The 20793-nt window shown below is 44.8% G+C and overlaps 1 protein-coding gene across 3 annotated transcripts in view; it reads right to left on the reverse strand.

Moving 5' to 3' along the window:
• Positions 1-20793, reverse strand: part of DCLK1 (doublecortin like kinase 1) — a 189768-nt gene that overhangs the window by 13077 nt on the left and 155898 nt on the right. For 2 of the 3 annotated variants that reach the window (XM_049853462.1, XM_049853464.1), the window contains one exon: positions 14515-14628. In XM_049853462.1, coding sequence (XP_049709419.1) covers positions 14515-14628 — 114 coding nt within the window. Of the gene's footprint in view, positions 1-8767; positions 8842-14514; positions 14629-20793 lie in introns of all 3 variants that reach the window. The other variant, XM_049853463.1, reaches the window with a different exon arrangement.

The following is a 20793-nucleotide window of genomic DNA, read 5'->3' on the forward strand; positions in this document are numbered from 1 at the left end:
AAGACCAGTTAATACGACTATTATTCAAATTTACACACCAACTACTAGGGTCAAAGATGAAAAAATAGAAGATTTTTATCAGCTGCTGCAGTCTGAAATTGATCGAATATGCAATCAAGATGCATTGATAATTACTGGCAATCGGAATGCGAAAGTTGGAAACAAAGAAGAAGGATCAGTAGTTGGAAAATATGGCCTTGGTGATAGAAACAATGCCAGAGATCAAATGATAGAATTTTGCAAGACCAATGACTTATTCATTGCAAATACCTTCTTTCACCAATATAAATGGCGACTATACACATGGGCCTCGCCAGATGGAACACACAGAAATCAAATCAACTACATCTGTGGGAAGATACAATGGAAAAACTCAGTATCATCAGTCAGAACAAGGCCAGGGGCCGACTGTGGAACAGACCATCAATTGCTCATATGCAAGTTCAAGCTGAAACTGAAGAAAATCAGAGCCAAAATATGACCTTGAGTACATCCCACCTGAACTTAGAGACCATCTGAAGAATAGATTTGATGCACTGAACACTAGTGACCGCAGACCAGACAAGCTGTGGAATGACATCAAGGACATCATCCATGAAGAAAGCAAGAGGTCACTGAAAAGACAGGAAAGAATGAAAAGACCAAGATGGATGTCAGAGGAGACTCTGAAACTTGCTCTCAAATGTCGAGCAGCTAAAGCAAAAGGAAGAATTGGTCAAGTAAAAGAACTGAACAGAAGATTTCAAAGGGCCTCTCCAGAAGACAAAGTAAAGTATTATTATGACGTGTGCAAAGAGCTGGAGATGGAAAACCAAAAAAGAAGAGCACGCTCGGTGTTTCTCAAGCTGAAAGAATTGAAAAAATTCAAACCTCGAGTTGCAATAGTGAAGGATTCTATGGGGAAAATATTAAATGATGCAGGAAGCATGAAAAGAAGATGGAAGGAATACATAGAGTCATTATACATTACACCAAAAAGAATTAGTCGATGTTCAACCATTTCGAGAGGTGGCATATGACCAGGAACCGATGGTACTGAAGGAAGACGTCCAAGCTGCTCTGAAGGCATTGGTGAAAAACAAGGCTCCAGGAATTGATGGAATATCAATTGAGATGTTTCAACAAACAGATGCAGCGCTGGAGGTGCTCACTCGTCTGTGCCAAGAAATACGGAAGACAGCTTCCTGGCCAACTGACTGGGAGAGATCCACATTTATCCCTATTCCCAAAAAAGGTGATCCAACCGAGTGTGGAAATTATAGAACAATATCGTGAATATCACATGCAAGCAAAATTTTGCTGAAGATCATTCAAAAACGGCTGCAGCAGTATATCGATAGGGAACTGCCAGAAATTCAGGCTGGTTTCAGAAGAGAACGTGGAACCAGGGATATCATTGCTGATGTCAGATGGATCCTGGCTGAAAGCAGAGAATACCAGAAGGATGTTTACCTGTGTTTTATTGATTATGCAGAGGCATTTGACTGTGTGGATCATAACAAACTATGGATAATGCTGCGAAGAATGGGAATTCCAGAACATTTAATTGTGCTCATGAGGAACCTTTACATAGATCAAGAGGCAGTTGTTCGGACAGAGCAAGGGGATACTGATTGGTTTCAAGTCAGGAAAGGTGTGTGTCAGAGTTGTATTCTTTCACCATACCTATTCAATCTGTATGCTGAGCAAATAATACGAGAAGCTGGACTATATGAAGAAGAACGGGGCATCAGGATTGGAGGAAGACTCATTAACAACCTGTGTTATGCAGATGACACACCCTTGCTTGCTGAAAAGTTTAGAGGACTTGAAGCACTTACTAATGAAGATCAAAGACCACAGCCTTCAGTATGGATTACACCTCAACATAAAGAAAACAAAAATCCTCACAACTGGACCAGTGAGCAACATCATGATAAACGGAGAGAAGATTGAAGTTGTCAAGGATTTCATTTTACTTGGATCCACAATCAACAGCCATGGAAGCAGCAGTCAAAAAATCAAAAGACGCATTGCACTGGGTAAATTTGCTGCAAAGGACCTTTGTAAAGTGTTGAAGAACAAAGGTGTCACCTTTAAGACTAAGGTGCGCCTGACCCAAGCCATGGTATTTTCAATTGCTTCATATGCATGTGAAAGTTGGACAATGAATAAGGAAGGCTGAAGAAGAATTGACGCCTTTGAATTGTGGTGTTGGCAAAGAATATCGAATATACCATGGACTGCCAAAAGAATGAACAAATCTGTCTTAGAAGAAGTACAACCAGAATGTTCCTTGGAAGCAAGGATGGTGAGACTGTGTCTTACATACTTTGGACATGTTGTCAGGAGGGATCAGTCCCTGGAGAAGGACATCATGCTTGGCAGAGTACAGGGTCAGCAGAAAAGAGAAAGACCCTCAATGTGTTGGGTTGACACAGTGGCTGCAACGAGCTCAAGCATAACAACGATTGTAAGCATGGCTCAGGACTGGGTAGTGTTTTGTTCTGTTGTGCATAGGGTCGCTACGAGTCGGAACTGACTCGACGGCACCTAACAACAACAACATCATATAGTCCTAGCGGCTCTTCCCAATGAGACAGCACACTCCTTCTCTCCACCCTCTATTCCCATGTCTATTCAGCCAGCTTCTGACCCCTCTGACCTCTCATCTCCCTTCCAGAAAGGAGCTGCCCACATAGTCTCATGTGTGTACTTGATCCAAGAAACTCACACTTCACCAGGATCATTTTTATCCTATAGTCCACTCCAATACCTGTCTGAAGAGTTGGGTTTGGGAACGGTTCCTGTCTTGGGCTAACAGAAGCTCTGGGGACCATGACCTCCGGGGTCCTTCTAATCTCAGTCAGACCATTAAGTCTGGTCTTTTTATGAGATTTTGAGGTCTGCATCCCACTGCCCTCCTGCTCCTTCAGGGTAATGATGCCTTTTAATTAAGACACTTTTTCTCCCTAAAGTATGGGCTGAAAAACTTTTTTTCTGTAAAGGACCAGATAGTAAATATTTTAGGCTTTGCTCTGAAATCATTACTCAGCTCTGCAGCTATAGGGGAAAAGCAGCCATGGCTAATTTGTACAGGAACAGCTGTGGCTATGTTCCAATAAAACTTTATTTACAGAAGCAGGTAGTGGGCTTGATTTGGACTTCAGTTTGCTAGCCCCTGACCTAAAAATCCCAAACAAACCAGTTGCAGTCGAATTTATTCCAACTCATGGCAGCCCACGGGTGTCGGAGGAGAACTGGGCACACAGGGTTTGCAATGGCTGATGTTTCTGAAGTAGACTGCCAGATCTTTCTTCCGAGGTGCCTCTGGGTGGACTCAAACCTCCAACCTCTAAGTTAGCAGCTGAGCATGTTAACTGTACCACCCAGGATGCTGACCCCAGCCCTAGGAGATAACATTTTAAACTTATTCTACATTAAAACATTTGACTACAGCTCCTTTTTGTTGTTGCTTTTGTGTGCTGTCGAGTTGATTCCAACTCATACAGATCCTACAGGACAGAGCGGAACTTCCCCATAGGTTCAAAGGTGGAATCTACGGGAGGAGATCGCCAGGTCTCTTCTCCCGCAGAGCCACTGGTGAGTTCGAACCACTGCACTGACCTCTCTATTAGCAGCCAAGTGCTTAACCACTGCACCAGCAAGGCCCCTTCACCCGCATGCTAACACCAGATAAGGGCCATATCGTATCAGCGAACATCACTGGGGAGCTTCAGGAGCCACCCAAAGCACGGCAGGTACGGAAATACAGAAAACAGTATCACTATTTCCTTTTAAGCCAATAAAAGGGCAAAAGATTTTGAAGGAAGGGCAAAATAAAGATGATTCGATCAATACTGACTCATTGAAAATCTCCCAAAGTGTGGAGAAACCGCACTTCCGTGACACTTACACACAACAGGTAAGTCCTGGAACGCATGGCAACTTCTCATTTCTAGTAATGAGTGAATTAAATATTAAAAAAGGACACGTATGTGTTCTTGGAATCTTCACTGAAGAGAATTCTAAAAACAAAAGGAAACCAGGTACATCCTCACGAGTGAGCAACCTGTTAAGATTGGTAGGATATAACCTCATTCCTGTCGGCTTTCAGTGGCCATTTATGGAACTGGACGTGGCCATAGGAGGTACTGCTCATCTTCTGGGTCTCTGGTGGTGCAGTGGTTAAGTGCTCCGCTGCTAACTGAGAGGTCAGTATTTTGAACCCACCTCAGGAGAGAGGTGGCAGCCTGCTTCCGTAAAGATGACAGCCTTGGAAACCTGGTGGGGCAGTTGTACTGTTTCTCGTTCTGTCCCTGTGAGTCAAAATTAACTTGATGGCAGTGGGTTTGGGTCTAATAAATGACTCACTCTTTGGTACAGCTGCAAAACCAAACCCCACTACTTTCCTGAGACTTGGCTCTGTAACTGCAGTTTGAGTTGTTCTGAAGTTTAAACCTGTTCCTTTTCTATTTGTTAACCTTACACCCCCCCAAGCTTTCTGTTACAGAGGAAGTCTCCAGAGAGGGAGTTTGTTTGCTCCGTTGCTCAAACAGAGTCATCCACCCTTCCAGCCTGCTCTGACACTCAGCGGGAGGCGCCAAGGCAACTTGGTAGGGAACCTGTAAGCAACTTTGCTGTGTGGGGTTTGGCTGCTGGCTGATGGGAGCCACACAGCCCTCCTTACCCCAAGCTATGGCTCCTTCCTGGCTTTCACACCTGCGCTGAATAAGAGGCATTGAGCAGACCTTATTCCTTTTAACAACTGAGCCTGACAGCATTTTACAAATCTGCAAAGACTGCAGCAGCCACGGCTTTGCCTCACTGCTCACTGTTTCTGGACGGTGCTAGAGTCCAGCATGCACGTTGGAGCCCCATCACATCTGGGGACTGAGCCCCCTTTCTGTCCCAGCTGACCTCTGCCTTTCTCTCATTTAGCATTCGTAACATAGCCTTATTTCGGTATTTGTTTTCTTTAATCGGACTACCCCAGTCTGGCTATTGCCCCCTTTGTGTGCTGAAGGCACTGGGGTCCTTCTCCACATGGCTGTGGCTGTGGCACCCACCAAGATGACAAAGTCACTTGAGAAATGCATCTTTGCAAGAGGACGCATGTTCAGGAGGGGGGAAAGTTGTTGTGCTGTCAAGTCAATTTTCGACTCATAGTCACCCCGTGTGACAGGGCAAAACTGCCCTATAGGGTTTCCTAGGCTGTAATCTTTAAGTGAGCAGATCACCAGGTCTTTCTCCTGCAGAGCTGCTGGGTGGGTTCGACTCACCAACCTTCAGGTTAGCAGCCGAGTGCTTAACCGTTGCACCACCAGGGCTCTTTCAGCGATAAATGCACCAATATATACATGCTACCTGGTGGCTTTGCAACAGGGAAATCATGGCTCTCTAGGCCATGGGAATGTGGAATGGCCCAGGGAGCTCCTTCAGGACTCTTGGTGAGGGGAGCAGGGTCTCCTAAATACAAAAGCCAAGAGGAGGGTGCTGATCCCCCTATAGCTGGGCAGCTGCCCTCTGTTAACAGCCAGGAGAGTGAAGGAGAGAAAAGGAAATGGGTGCCCGCGACATCTCCACAGTCGCTTAAAGGCCAATTACGAGAGACTTCCAATTCTGGGCACCCCAGGGGGACAGTCTTCCATGCTAGGGCTGTCCCCACGCAAGCTGCTTTGCAAAAAGCAAGCCAACTCCCAAGTGTTCGGCTCAGAGAGGCAAAAACAGCCAGGAGCACTTGTAAACACTGCAGTAGGGAGCTGGGTGGGAGGTGCGTAATGATTGTTTATGTTAGAAAGTTGGCTGCCACCACGGTTAGACAAATGCACCCACTTCCGTGGAGATAAAAAGCAAACATCTGCAATCAGCAAGGAGGGCGCTGCGTTCTGGGGCTAAATGGTGTTATAAAACTTCCTAATTAAGCATATACGCCCATCAGTTTTTAGCATTCTTTCTCCCATTTAGCTTCACATAATGGGCGTGCTGTTTAGCACAGCGCTGACCATAAACATTGTTGCTACTGCCCCCAGCTGGAAAACAGAGCAGATTATGTGGGGAAGAAAAAAAAGAGATTATCTCCCATCTGCTCCTGCCCGTTTTTCAAGGGTGTGTTGGCTGATGGGAGCCGTCCAATGGCCTTTTATACTCAGCTACGTTCATTAATTACTGCATTTGCTTGCTGGTTCTCTCCCACCCTTAACTCAGCAGGCTTCGTAATTTCATTTCCTAGAGCTTTATCTTGGTTTTTTTTTTGCTTTTTGAAATTAGATGAATTTATATATGTAATTTTTGTTATACAAATATGCACAACTGTAATTAGATGTGCTTGTGCCTATTTTTAATTGCATATCAACTTTACTCATGTATGTTCGGGTAATGTGCCTGAGGTTAGGAGACACATAATTAAACAAGAATGGCACATGGTGTGATCTGATGCACACACGGCACAGAACCAGGCAAAGCTAATCAGTGTGGAGAGAAGCGGGGTCAGTGTTGAGCCCTCGGGTGTCCCGGCTGGAAGGGCCTGGGGTGGGGGTGGGGTTCCTGGGTGCTGGGAATTCTCTGTGTCTGATCTGGGTGCTGTGTACAGGGGCATGGTCAGTTAGCAAAGATTCACAGGATACGATACGCGTATGCGTATGTGCGTTTATGATATATGCACGCTCCCGAACGCACAGCACCCTTCCGTAAACAAAGATGGGTGGATCATCTTCCACATAACAAGCCAGAAAGGAGTCTGCACAAAGGCAAATCATGATTAATCCCCCCAAAACCCCAACCCACTGCCGTCGAGTCGATTCCGACTCATAGCGACCCTATAGGACAGAGTAGAACCGCCCCATAGAGTTTCCTAGGAGTGCCTGGAGGATTCGAACTGCTAACCCCCCAGCCCCCCCAAAAGCAGGTTCGAAGAAAAATACAACCTTCTGTCTGCAGCTATGAAGCTAATTTACTTAGGAAATTAGAAGGTTGCTGCGGAACTGGTACAGGCATGTTAGTCCAGAAGATACGAGAGACCACGTGAAACTAACTGTAAACACTTCATACAAGCCTGGGTGTTTTCTTGCTTCTTTAAACAGATGTGGGAACTGTCAGGACCTCAGTGTTTGTGGATAGTTTGTGAAGTGAGCCCTTTACTCCTTCCTAAGCCCTGTTTGGAGTGTCTAATTATAGAAAGAAAGTTAGGGGTAATAATTAGGGGTAATAATTAGGGATTAAAATTACATAAATACTTTAAAAAATTTTGTTTTTGCTGTCCAGTTAATTCTGACCTGTGTGTGTGTGTGTGTGTGTGTGTGTGTGTGTGTGTGCGCGTATAGTCCTCCCTTGGTATCCGCAGGGGACTGGTTCCAGGACCACCCACTGGCACCAAAATTCACAAATGCTCATATAAAATGGCATCGTCTTTGCATGTAACCTAGGCACCTCCTTCTGTATGCTTTAAATCACCTTTAATTACTTATAATACTTAACACAATGTAAGTGCTGTGCAAATAGTTGTACACGTTCAGTACTGATGCAACCATCCATCAACCCTAGGCCTAACTACACAGGACAGGTCAGCAACATGTAACATGTTTTCCCAATATATCCAATCTGCAGTTGGTTGACTCACTGGATGTGGAACCTGCAGATATAGAGGGGCTGACTGTACACACACACACACATATATTTATATGCATGTATGTATTTATATGTGTGTATATGTATATTATACACATATATATGTGTGTGTATATATATGTATGTACATAAAATTGTAGCAGTTTAATTCATGAAACGATACCCAGCCACCACTAATTGCTGTAGATAGGCTCCATCATTTGGGGGAAACAAATGCTAAACACACTGGAATTTCTCTCAGCCAACACTGAGACATGGAGCTTCACCTGGAGATAACTTCATGAACACTAAGGTGGAGAAAAGGCCCCCAGGACCTCTTAGAGTACATTTCTCAAGCCATCAATAAGACATGCTTGTGGTCAACCTAGAGAGACCCATGCACTACCCCTTGAAGGCAATGCAGGGGCCGTTGATTGGAACAGAAAACGACTGGATAGAATTCTTCACCCACTTTAAGGAAAAAAAAAAAAATCAATACCTCCCACAGTTACTCTTTCTTGAGCAGATAAACCAGCTAAATCAGTTACAAAATGCTGAAAAGTAACTTCATGCAACAGCTAGTACATAGAGGGCTTTCCAGGGAGAGAAAGAACAATAAAAACAAAAACGAAACGTAACGGAAGGTGGCGGAGAACTGGAAAACACAAGCTCGCCGACACACACAATGCATTCTGGAGCTCACTATGCTGGCGGAGCGTCTACCACTAATGTCGATGCATTGGTTCGTCCATCGCTAAGGGCAAGGCTGGGCTTGGTGGCTTTAAAATGACAGTATATACTTCTGCCCAACAGCCACGAAGGCACGGTAGTTCTTCCACTTGTGGAGGGCAGAAGAGCACTGGAAACCATTGCTGTAATCAGCAACGTCAGAGGCAGAACGCTTTGGCTTGCGCACTAAATATACTGTCCTTTTAACCAGAGGGAGAGTTGATACTGAGCACGTGGAATGGAAAGGAAGCTAGCAAATGTCAGTGTGAACGATGGGCGGAAAAAAAGGAATGAAGAGGGTGTGGCATCTCAGTCAAGATTCAAATGAAACCGATAAAGCAGCATATGGACTGGGTAACAGATCTGAAGCATGTCGATCTACTGAAGGACTGGGTGATGGAGACTGCCAGCACGTTGCCATGGAGACACTGACTTCAGCTACACCATCTCATACCTTATCCAATACATTCCTGGTTGCTGGTAGTAGTCCAAAGACCCTGATCTCTTGATGGTAAACCCGTGGTCCAGCTGAGCAGAGAGAAATGGGGCAACTCAGTGGATCGACATTGTGCTAAGGAATCACGACTCCCGACCAAGCTATTATTCATTGTAGGGTGTACGCAGAGACAGTTACGGTGCCATTTCTGCAGAGAAACTAGCTGATACCCTACAACTGCACATTGAAAACAAACGGCAAGGAAAGACATCTCTTGTGACTATCTCAAAGGGCAACTTGTTAGAACAGACCTAGTTTGTCGAGCAAGCTTTTGAAAGCACGTTTCATAATGATCTCTCAATTTCAAAAGCTACAAACACCTCTTCATATGCCAGGGAATGGAAATGGCTTTACGACTTATTAATCAGGTACCGAAACCAGTGTCAGCACCTAAGAGAAGGCAGACTGGAGCCCCCTCCTCCCCAGCCGTACCCCACAAGGCTCAAATTTGAGGGCTTCTTAACGAGGAAATAAAAGATGAAAAAGGATCAGGTTTTGAGATCCCGTCGATCACAGAGATTTGAATTTCTTTAAGAGTTCATCTTCAAAAATAGGGCTATTCTTAAAGGTGAGTCCTAACTGCATTTCTGAACTAAAAAGACAGTATAAAGGTCAGTAAATTTTCTCTGTGAAAATATGGAAAAGTAAAATACAACCAAAAATATTTTTCACTGTATATTGAAAATTCATATGTACAGTTAAACTCTTAGGATTAACACAAGGCACCATGAGCAAGAGATAGGATACGCTCTCAAAGTCTTCACCCTAGAATAAGACGTTAGCCTTTGGCTACCTGGGAATAAAAGATTCAGTCCCAAACCCTGAAGAGCAACCGTCACGCTCGCTGTATGGCCGCTCCCCGGTTGCCCACCTTTCTTCAGAAAGCGCCTGAGTGCCTTCAGGTGTGGTTCTCTGGTGCTGCTCCTAAGTGCAAGGTGTTTCAAAAACACGCCTTTAAACCAGGCATTCAAGCTAAGAGCTGCTTGGAGGATTGGGCGATTATAAACTCAGCTATCCCAGTGTTCAGGACAGCAATGTGAGATTCTAATCTTTTTTTAAGTACATTTCTTTTTATTTAGAAAAAATCCAAGGAGTTTCATTCCGCCCAGAGAGCCACTTGGTAGCCGGTTCTCTACTGCCCTCTGCAGGCCGAGTGTGGTACGGCACAGCACAGGGCCCCAGGCTCGGGCGTGCAGAGAGGTCTCTTCACAACGAAGCCTCCCAGCACCCCTGTTATCTGCAGGCTGATTAGTATGGATTTGTTCAATTAGTCTGAAACGTTCCATTTGCATGAGAAAGATGCAAAAGAAGAGCTTTAGAGCATTAGGAAAATTATTGGTTAAAATAATATACAGCATTAAATGAGGGAAAAGAAATTGGCTCTGACATCTTGGTCGTCGGCTCTTCATCAAGCTGAGCAGATCTAATAACGCCGTCCTCTCCTCCCCGAGACTCCGAACGTCCACGTTCAAATGTCGTCTCTAATTCCATCTTATGTCTACAAATTGCATTTTAATAACCTTTTGTTTCCTTTTCTCTGTGGGTTTTTTTTTTTTTTAAATCCCTCAACTACTGGGAAAGGTATCCTGAGGACAATGGAGGCTTATTGGCGAGGCAGAGGGTTGTGGCTATAAGGACAGCTGTGGGCTCCGCGTAATCACTGCCTGACCTGAAGGCCAGGACACCTCTGCTCCTTTTCAAAAAGGCCGGTGACCCTATGAGCCTCCAGCTGGTAATTACTCCCCTGGCCAAGTCGAGGCCTCGCGACCGACCTTCGTATAGAGTTATCATCTGTCCTTTCTTTGGTCTTAGGAATGCAGGGGTGGGAAGCAGAGAAGGAAAAACTGTCACCATGAGCCAGAGGTGCTTAGGTCCAGAGCCATGGGAACAAATTAAAGTACGTGTGAGAAGAGTCTATCACGACAGTCTGTTCTCTTTATCCTTTGTCACTCTAAGGAAGTGTCACGAATTCCTTTATAAGCATTATTTATTTACAGCAAGGAGTTATGTTCCTAAGTAGGGAAGGAGTTAGGTTTCTAAGTAGGGAAGACTAATAATTTAATTACGGGTTTCCTGAAAAATGAATTGACACTACAAGATAAATATATATATATACACACGCATATATATATAAACCAAAACCAAACCCATTGCCATCGAGTTGATTCCGACTCATAGTCGCCATACAGGACAGAGTAGAGCTGCCCTATAGGATTTCCAAGGCTTTGATCTTTATTGAAACAGACTGGCACATCTTTCTCCCCTGGAGCAGCTGGTGGGTTTCAACCACCGACCTGTGGTTAGCAGCCAAGCACTTAACCACTGTGCCACCAGGGATCATATATATATATATATATATATATGTATATATGTATATATGTGTATATATATATACACACACACACTAATATAGGTGTATATATATAGTCTTTACACACACACATATAGACAGATATTTTTATTTTAAAGAGTATGTATATAAAAATACACATATATACACACATTGGTTACTGGCCAGACAAAATGAACTCAGTTTTTCAGACTACAAATTTGTCTTTCATATGCTTTAGATCTATGAACACACACACACACACACACACACACACACGCGCACACACAGTTTTATTTTAAAGGGTGTATATAATTTTCCCCAAACCGGTTCTCTGACAGAAGCAGTTTAAAGTCAGAAACATTCTTTTATAGCCTCTGGGGAGAGTACACGCCCAAGGAAAAAACTTCTGTCTGAATGAACTTTATGCTGAAATCAATTTTTTCTCAATGTATCAAACAGGAGTCATTACAGTACAGTATTAACTACGGAACTTTTTATCACGTGGGTGAATCAATAATTATGTTGCCGTATTAAACTGTCCAGGGTCTTTCTAGAACACACCATCGGTAAAGCAGGTTCCTTCCACCCGCTGCCTGTATTCTGCCTCACAGAAGCCTAACAGCTTTGGCTGCAACCCTGTTAACGGCAGGGACGCCTTCTTTCTGTGATTGGCCCTGAGACTTAGTCTTTGCACTTTAAGAGTGGAAAACTTTCACAGGGAACACATCGCCTTATCCAGTGCCAATCTGAAAGTGACGGGCAAAGACGGACCCAAATCACCAGTTTCTAATTCCCAGCCCCACCCTCAGACAGGTGACCCCACAGAGCAGTCTGGGGTGAATTTATGGTGATATTCTATTTCATGTCTGAAACAGTAATGAGCAGCTAACATTTGAATGGTACTTTAGAACTGACAAGGTACTTTAAAAAATATATTTAGCTGAGTAACACCCACTTATTTTGATAATTACAGTAGTTAATATTTATATTTTTAAAACTTCTAAATAAGCATGCAATGTGTAAATCAGCATTGCCCAGCCCACTTTATAATTTATAAATATAATACCAATTTGTGCACTTTCCATGGAAAACAAGTTAGTGATGAACTGAGAAACTGATATTAAATTGTATTTGAAATGGTTGAATCACATTATTTAGGGGAAAAAATCAGCGGGCCTTTGATCTTCAGAGACTAACTGTAGTGTTCTGAGATCCCACTTAACCCTGTGGAGCAGTTCCACTCTGTCCTTAGGGCTGTATGAGTCGGAATCGACTGGACAGCAACACGTTTGGTGTTTTGGTTTACATGGAGTTTTGGTAAACTCACGTGGATTAGATTTCAGAATTGGTCCAGGTTTGATTAAAACAGGATTTCCCCTCAAATCTGTGTTGTCTGTTAATTGGAAAATTGCACTGCAGTTTCTCCCCTTCATCCTTATAAAAATACACCACTGTTGTGAGCAAGCCATTGTTGAGCAACCGAAGCAAACTTAACCAAAGACTAAGTGAAATAAAAGACCAAGAGAAAAGTAAAACAAAAGCAGACTGGCGGAGGTGGAGGAAGCACCCTCTCTAGCAGCCGTATCCCCTGGCAGGGGCAGAAAAGCCGTCCGCTTCATGGACAAGCATGCTGGCAGTCTATTCCAAACGGAAATCACAGGATCCAACTTATTGGAATGGACTTCTCTTTGCAATGAACAATGACAACAGAGAAGAGAATGTCTTGCATAACTGAGAATCGTTAGATTATTACTTTCAAAAATTACTGCCTGAGTATCAGATGATCACAAAGACGACTGACAACCTACAGAAGACGTAAGGACAGTATGTTCCTATGTTCAATTTTCTTAGAAAGAGCTGAGGAGAGAGGGTAAGAGGAACCACTTGGAAAGGCAGAGCGTCCGCCACACAGGCGGGCTTCTTCAAGGGTGTGCACTCTGTTTAGCACTGAGTTTACTCGTGAGCCGGGTTTAGGCTCAGCTTCTTGATGTCCCTGCACATTGACTCATTTAAGGCCCGGCTGGAAGGGCTGAATCAAGAAATGCCAAATGCAAACAGCATGTAGGGCTGTGCACGTGTGCCCCGTACCAGCTATAGAAGCTCAGATAGAGTATTTAGTCCCCTGGAAACGGGAATGGCTGCATCGCATACGTCCGTTATTTATCTGTAGCTTTTTTTTCTATCTGAAGCTTTGCTGTAACCAAAACAGGAGTCGGGGAAGACAATGAACACTCATGGGAGGAGTCCCCCAGGCAGTCCTGCTTCTGAGCATGAGGTACTGTGAAGAGCACAGACTCCTGGAACTCTACCTCAGTGCAATGTTCTGTGCCCAGAACGGAAAAACGCTGCAAGTGATTTTCACATTTGAATACTGTGCTAAAATTTACATGCTCTGAAAAAAAGGGCATTATTAAAAAACTCAAGTAATCTGGGACTTGCAATATATTTACTCCAGAATATGACGCCGGGAAGTATGAGGTTTCATTATTTCCCTGCCCAATTTAATCTTTGCCTAGAGCTGCTACCGAATCCCATGTAGTATATGTCTGTATGTACAGAACAGGAAAAAATACGCCCTGTGCAGCCACATCAATAAAATGGTAAAAGTTAAACAAAAAACAAAAAAAAACTTTTAACTGTAAGGACAGAAATTTCTAAGTAGCAAGACATGGTGACTTGGGTGTTCACAGCAATTCGATTTCGCTGAAGAACTTACTGCGTAGGCTCTCTGCTCTATCCTGGTTTTCATTTTGGTCTAGTATGAGGATCTACTGGATTTTTACACAAATAGTGAGCTATACCTTTTCTGCCAGTCATGTCCTTCCCCCCTTGAGGTATTTTCGTAAGCATGCTATGCTAATTTTTTATGTATTGCTGTAAAAAAAAAATTTGTATATTGCCTTTGTGAAAATACCTGGGGGCAGGGAAGGAGGGCGAGGTGGGACAAACAATGTGTAACATACGGATTTGCGTAAAAATAGGACACAGTGTTCCAGTCTCTCTCAGCTTCCCTTCCCTCCTGGGTTCTGGCAAAAGGACACTGTGGACTCTTTTCTTGGAGCCAAGGAGTTTGCATTGGCAAGAGTCCAGTGTCAGAGAGGTTTTTTGCTTTAAAAAAAAAAAAATTATGAAATTAATATATACTGTGAGATACCCTGGGGCTATGGAATAATGGTGTGACTGCCAGGGAAATGAGCTGCAAAAACACATAACATATATAAGCCCCAAACCTCCTCTCCCGGGTTAAGTGGTCAAGCTGCCTAAAGAAATGACCCGATTCTGCTGTCTCTGGGTGGACTCTCCTGAGAAACGCCTGTCTCTCAGGAGGGCTGCTTTTTAAAACAACGTATAGGTGGGTATTTTAGATGCTTACTGCTATGACAGAAACGCCGGCTGCTGTGCTGTTTGGCTTGGGGCCTGTGTTGAAATGCTTCTTTATCTTCCCGGCTACTGACAGCTGGTGTTCATTTTCTGGGAGGCCATCATCCTGGTACAAAAAAGAAAGAAAGGAGAAAAAGAAAAAAAAAAAAACGAGGTAAATGAAAAATGAAGCCAGAGTCTTCTAGAAACAGGCGAGCGATCTTAAAATTCAGAAGGTGTCAGAGATAAGCCAGGCACCCTTCTCATTAACACTGCTCTGGCAGCATTGCCCAGAGTTTCCTTCGCTTCCCTGTCTGCCCTAAAATTAATTTACTCTGTGTCATCTGACCCTCAGAGGTTTATTGCCAAATAAAAGAAAAATTATTTCTGTTCTGGGTTTCTCATAAAAATCTATTTCAATCATGGCTCAAGGAACATATATCAAGGAGCAAGTTAATCTGGAAATCCAAAAAAAAAAAAAAAAATCAACGTAAACATCTTTTCTTTCTCCCATGACTCCAAAGTTTTATCCTCTTAGCCGATCAGTCAGACCCAGTGCCAAGGAAGCTGACAGACCTGGGCTTGCGCACAGCCAGTAAATAAGCTTGTTCCACAGCTTCTCAATCGGCCATTCTATAATCCCAGACAGGCTTCCAGGCAGAAAGCTCGGCCTTAAGTTCTAGACCATCCTCGCTGCCTTCAAAGTATCTGCTCTTAGGACAAAGCCCACCTGGGCACTCACTAACTAAGACTTCTGCTCTCTGCTGGGCCACCTGTGAGGAAGGCTGGACAGATTGGTCTCCTTTGCTAAAAATACTGTTACGATAAAAACAAAAACAGAACAGGACCATAAATGTGTGCTGCCACTCACTCCCTCATGATGAAAAGGCTGCCTGCCCTGGAAGGTAGACACTGGGTTGTACTCACTACAGAATCCCCAGGTCTTAGCTGAGTGCCTTGGCACATAACCAGGAACCAGCTGCTGTCAGTTCCCACCATGCCGGCTCCACGGGGTCAGGGTAGAACTGTGCTCCATGGGCCTCTCAATGGCTGATTTTTAGAAGTAGGTCACCAGGCCCTTCTTCTGAGGTGCCTCTGGGTGGACTCAAACTTCCAAACTTTCAGTTAGCAAATGAGTGCATTACCTGTTTGCACTACCTAGGGATACCAGATGCTTAAAAAACATTTGTGGAATAAATGAATGAATGGATAATAAAGTGCTTGTAACTAATTGTTAAAAACAAAATTTCTGGCAAGACGCCTTTCGCCACTTTCCTTGCCATCATTTTCCACGTATGTCTTGGCTCCATCCAGGAAAATAAACTTGCTGCTTTCCAAGCATGAAGTGCTGGTCCAGCCAAATGGGATTTACTCTTTTTTTTTTTTTTTTTTTAATGTTGTTGAAAACATACACAGCAAAACATACACCTTCAACAGTTTCTACACGTGCAATTCAGTGACGCTGATTACATTTTTCAAGTCGTGCAGCCATTCTCACCCTCCTTTTCCAAGTTGTACCCCCCACAAACTGACTGTCCCCCAAGATTCCTATCTAACCTTTTGAGTTGCTGTTGTCTATTTGATCCTATATAGATAGATTTTAAAAGAGCGCAGTGTTGAAGGCAGACATCCTTTACTGTTTAAGCTAAATTGTTGTTTGACTGAGCAGCCCTGGTGAGGCATTCGTTACCTAGGGCTTGGCTGCTGACTCAAGGGCTGGCCACTTGAACCCACCGGCCACTCCTTGGGAGAAAGACGGGGCAGTCTGCTTTCATAAATATTTGCAGCCTTGGAAACCCTATGGGACAGTTCTACCCTGTCCTATAGGGTCGCTACGAGTCAGGATCGACAAGACGGCATCAGGTTTGGTTTGGTTTTTGGTTATTGTTTGGTTTAAAGAAGACTGCAGGGGATACTTTCGGCTTAAGGTTTAAAAATTCTCAGGGCAATAGTTCTAGGGATTTATCCAGCCTCCACGGATCCAAAAGATCTGGATTCCAACAGAATTTGAAAAGCTGTTCCCCATTTTCCTCCTTTTCATCAGGGTTCTGTAGAATCTTTGACCAAAATGTTGAGTGATGCGATTTACTCCTCCTTTCAGTGTCTGACCATCCATTTATTCAGCCTGGATTAACTGTGTCACCACAGTGGACCAGACACTGTCGTCAGTCATGGGGAAATGACAGTGAGAAAACAGGCCTGGGCAACACTCTTATGGACCGTGTATCCCTCTTCCTTCAAACGTGGGTCCAAATGACCTGTTCCAAGACATTGTTTTCTTCAATTAAACACAATCCACAATCCATTCTAATGGCTCTTTTGTAAACCTTTAATGTTTTCATTATATCCATTTGCACCATTCTTTTTGATGTTGGGTATATTTTACATGTAAACAGAATCTGAACCCGTGCCCTTCAATACCTCATCTTCCTGTTTCCTGGAGTCTTTAATATAAGCACTCGGTTCAGTTCCCTGGATATAGGGGATACTCACTTTATGGTATCTTTTAGACTGATTTACTAATGACTGTTGTTGTTGTTAGCTGCCCACAAGTGGGCCTCTGATTCATGGCAACTTCATACACAATGGAACAAAATGCTGCTGGACCTGCTCTGTCCCCATGTTCGGCTGCAGATCAAACCACTGTGCTCCACAGGGTTTTCATTGGCTGATTATCGGAAGTAGAGTGCCAGGCCTTTCTTCCTAGTCTGTCTTAGTCTGGAGGCTCCACTGAAACCTGTTCAGCATCACAGCAACACACAAGCCTCCACGGATAGATGGGTGGGGGCTGCACATGAGGTGCACTGGCCAGGAATCGAACCTGGGTCTTCTGCATGGTAGGCGAACACTCTACCACTAAGTCACCGTTGCCGCCTATTAATGGCTAGAAGAAGGAATAATTACTATTTCATCAAGTCACATCTGTAAGCAAATGTGGAAGGATGAGATTTTCCAAGGACACAAGAGTGCATTCAATCCTAAGATGTGGAAAGGATCAGGAATAAAGTGAAAGGCAACAAGAGCCACAGCGAGGTGATACTTGGGGAGGAGACAGAAGCAGTGACCCACGAAGCACCTCGAACATCGAGGTCATGTTAGGGATGTGGGGGATGGGGAGAGAGGGACAGAAGAAGTGACCCATGAAGCACCTCCAACATTGAGGTCATGTTAGGGATGTGGGGGATGGGGAGAGAGGGGACAGAAGAAGTGACCCACGAAGCACCTCCAACATCGAGGTTACGTTAGGGATGTGGGGGATGGGGAGAGAGGGACAGAAGAAGTGACCCACGAAGCACCTCCAACATCGAGGTTACGTTAGGGATGTGGGGGATGGGGAGAGAGGGACAGAAGAAGTGACCCACGAAGCACCTCCAACATCGAGGTTACGTTAGGGATGTGGGGGATGGGGAGAGAGGGACAGAAGAAGTGACCCACGAAGCACCTCCAACATCGAGGTCATGTTAGGGATGTGGGGGATGGGGAGAGAGGGGACAGAAGAAGTGACCCACGAAGCACCTCCAACGTCGAGGTCATGTTAGGGATGTGGGGGATGGGGAACAGAGAGAATCACCACCTACCAGGACAAAGTAGGACACACTGTGTCAAACAATAAACTTATCAACAAGATGAGAAAGCCGTCATGAGGTACCGCAGCCTATGGCTCAGTCGGAAATACCAGAGGGGTTCAGTGACGAGGACATGTTTTCAGCTGTGAAGAGTCTCAGTGGAATTTATGAGGATATGGGGTTTGACCTGGCCCTTAACGATGGCAGGTTTTGAGAGGCAGCGAGGAGGGAAGGAGATGTTTTTGTGTACATGTGTGCGTATGGGAAGACCCAAGGCAGGTCTGCCAAACAATGAGTCAGCCCGTTAATCTCCTGAGTTAAGAGTTTATGTGGGAGAGTAATGGCAGGGACCAGTCCCTAGAGAACGACATTAAGCTTGGTAAAGCAGAGGGTCAGCAAAGGAGAGGAAGACCCTCAACGTGATGGACTGATACCGTGGCTGCAACAGTGGGCTCAAACCCACCTACCATTGTGGGGATGGCACAGGACTAGATGGCATTTTTTTCTGTTATACCTGGGGTCACTATGAGTTGGAACGAACTCAATGGCACCTAACAACAACAACAGCTGGGAAAGCTGAAGGAACGGGAAGAGATTGGTCAATCCAAGGATGGAAGCCTTAGTTTAAACTAGAAAAGAGCTGAGCTTTTTCCTACGAGGGACGTGAGCATAGGAAGCATGAAGGGCTGCCCTCTCTCTGTTGTTGTTAGGTGCCATCAGTCAATTCCAACTCATAGTGACCCCATCCACGTGCCCCGATTTCCCAGGCTGTAATTTTTTGGGGAGCGGATTGCCAGGTCTTTTCTCCCATGGAGCTGTTGGGTGAGTTCGAACTGCCAACCTTAGGGTTAGCAGCTGAGCACTTAACCAGTGGGACACCAGGGCTCCTTGACCTCTGTTTACAGTGCAGCATCCAGCTTCCAATGACAAGCGAAAGAGAAGCTGCAAGATAACCATGAAGAATTAGTTAGAATCGCGTGGTCCAGAGTCTAAACCACAAGGTGGACTCACTGTCATACGTAAAACACGCTTTTTATGGTGGATGATCCAATGGCCCCTTGGAATTTAAGTTAGAATTTTAGAGAGTATTTGAACATTCGACAATGGATAAGATGAAGTGCCTTTATTGAAAGTCTCACGGATATTCGTGTTGTTTCCTTGGAATGGTTTGGGGTTCCGTCTGAAAGAAAGAGGACAGAATGATGGACTGTTGCCACCTAGGGGCCAAACAAGGAGTCCTGGTAGCACAGTGGTTAAGCGCTCAGCCACTAACAGAAAGGTTGGTGGTTCGAACCCCACCAGTCGTTTGCAGGAGAAAGACCGGGCAATCTGCTTCTGTAAAGATTTATAGCCTTGGAAACCCAATGGGGGCAGTTCTACTCTGTCCTATAGAGTCGCTATGAGTTGGAATCGACTTGACAGCAATGGCTTTGGTTTTGGTTTTGGTATGGGCCAAAGCTCACTGCTCATCGTTCCTTAACTGCAAGCCAGCCTACTGCAGGCAACGTGAGTTACACGAGCTTTAGATTATACGTGGGTTACACAAGCTTTACATTACACGATAGTTTTAAAAACATCATCAGGAAGCAGGTCAAAGGAAGGCTTTTCTTTTTAGGGCCAAAAATATGTTAGCATATTTGTAGTCCCCAGATAAGAAGCTGGTGGAAAGGGGGGTCGGAAGACAGGAGAGAAGAGTAATGGGTGTGAGGGCAGGGAGGGTGGGTGGAGATGAAGTAGGGTGCCGTGGGGAGGTCAGGTTCACCTCTTTATCTGAAGCAAGACGAAGTGAAGAGAGAAGGGGTGAATCCTGATCTGAGGTGGAGAGAAGTTAGAATGGAAAAGCGGGGAGAGGACGGTGAAGTGAATATTTATCGTTACATGGTGCTGTGCTAACAATTTCCACGTGTGATTTCCTTCATCCTCAGACTACCTTCTAGGACATGCACTACCAGCCCATTTTGCAGATGAGCAAACTGAGGCTCAGCAAGGTTAAGCAATTTGCTAGAGTTCACACAGCTGGAAAGTGGCTCAGTCAGGACCGCACTAGCTGGGGGCACTGTGCTCATTCTAGCACAGCCAACTGCTCCATCCGAAGGCCTTCACTAGCCCAGCATCCGGCCACAAAGGGCTCCATAAATGAGAAATGAAAGGACAAATTGCATCATCCTTTCCATGATAAAAGTAGCACTTTGGAAAAGGAGAATGAGGGCTGGGGCTGAGTGAGGGGCTCAAACAAAGACTGTTTGGGCAGGCCACCGCCCCTCTGTCAGTTTGTCACTGGTCTGTCAGCTTGTCCTACTGCGGTGACTTGCCTGTTGCTGTGATGCTGGAAGCTATGCCACTGGCATTTCAAATACCAGCAAGGACACCCATGATGGACAGGTTTCAGGGAGCTTCCAGACTAAGACAAGCTAGGAAGAAGGACCTGAATGATCTACTTCTGAAAATCAGCCAATGAAAACCCTATGGATCACAAGAGACCAATGTCTGATACAGAGCTGGAAGATGAGCCCCCAGGTTGGAAGGCACTTAGAATGCACAGTGGCAGCAACAATGGACTGGAGCACACCGACGACCATGAAGATGGCGCAGGATCGGGAAATGTTTTGTTCTGTCGTGCCTCGGGCCGCCATGAGTTGGAGCCTATGCAATAGACCTAATGAGCCTGGGAATCGTTTGGAGGTCAAAAAATGGAATGCTGAGTAATTCTGGGGGCCCATCGGAAT

This window comes from Elephas maximus, chromosome 14 (genome assembly GCF_024166365.1).
Source record: "Elephas maximus indicus isolate mEleMax1 chromosome 14, mEleMax1 primary haplotype, whole genome shotgun sequence".
In the NCBI taxonomy this organism is placed as follows: domain Eukaryota; kingdom Metazoa; phylum Chordata; class Mammalia; order Proboscidea; family Elephantidae; genus Elephas; species Elephas maximus.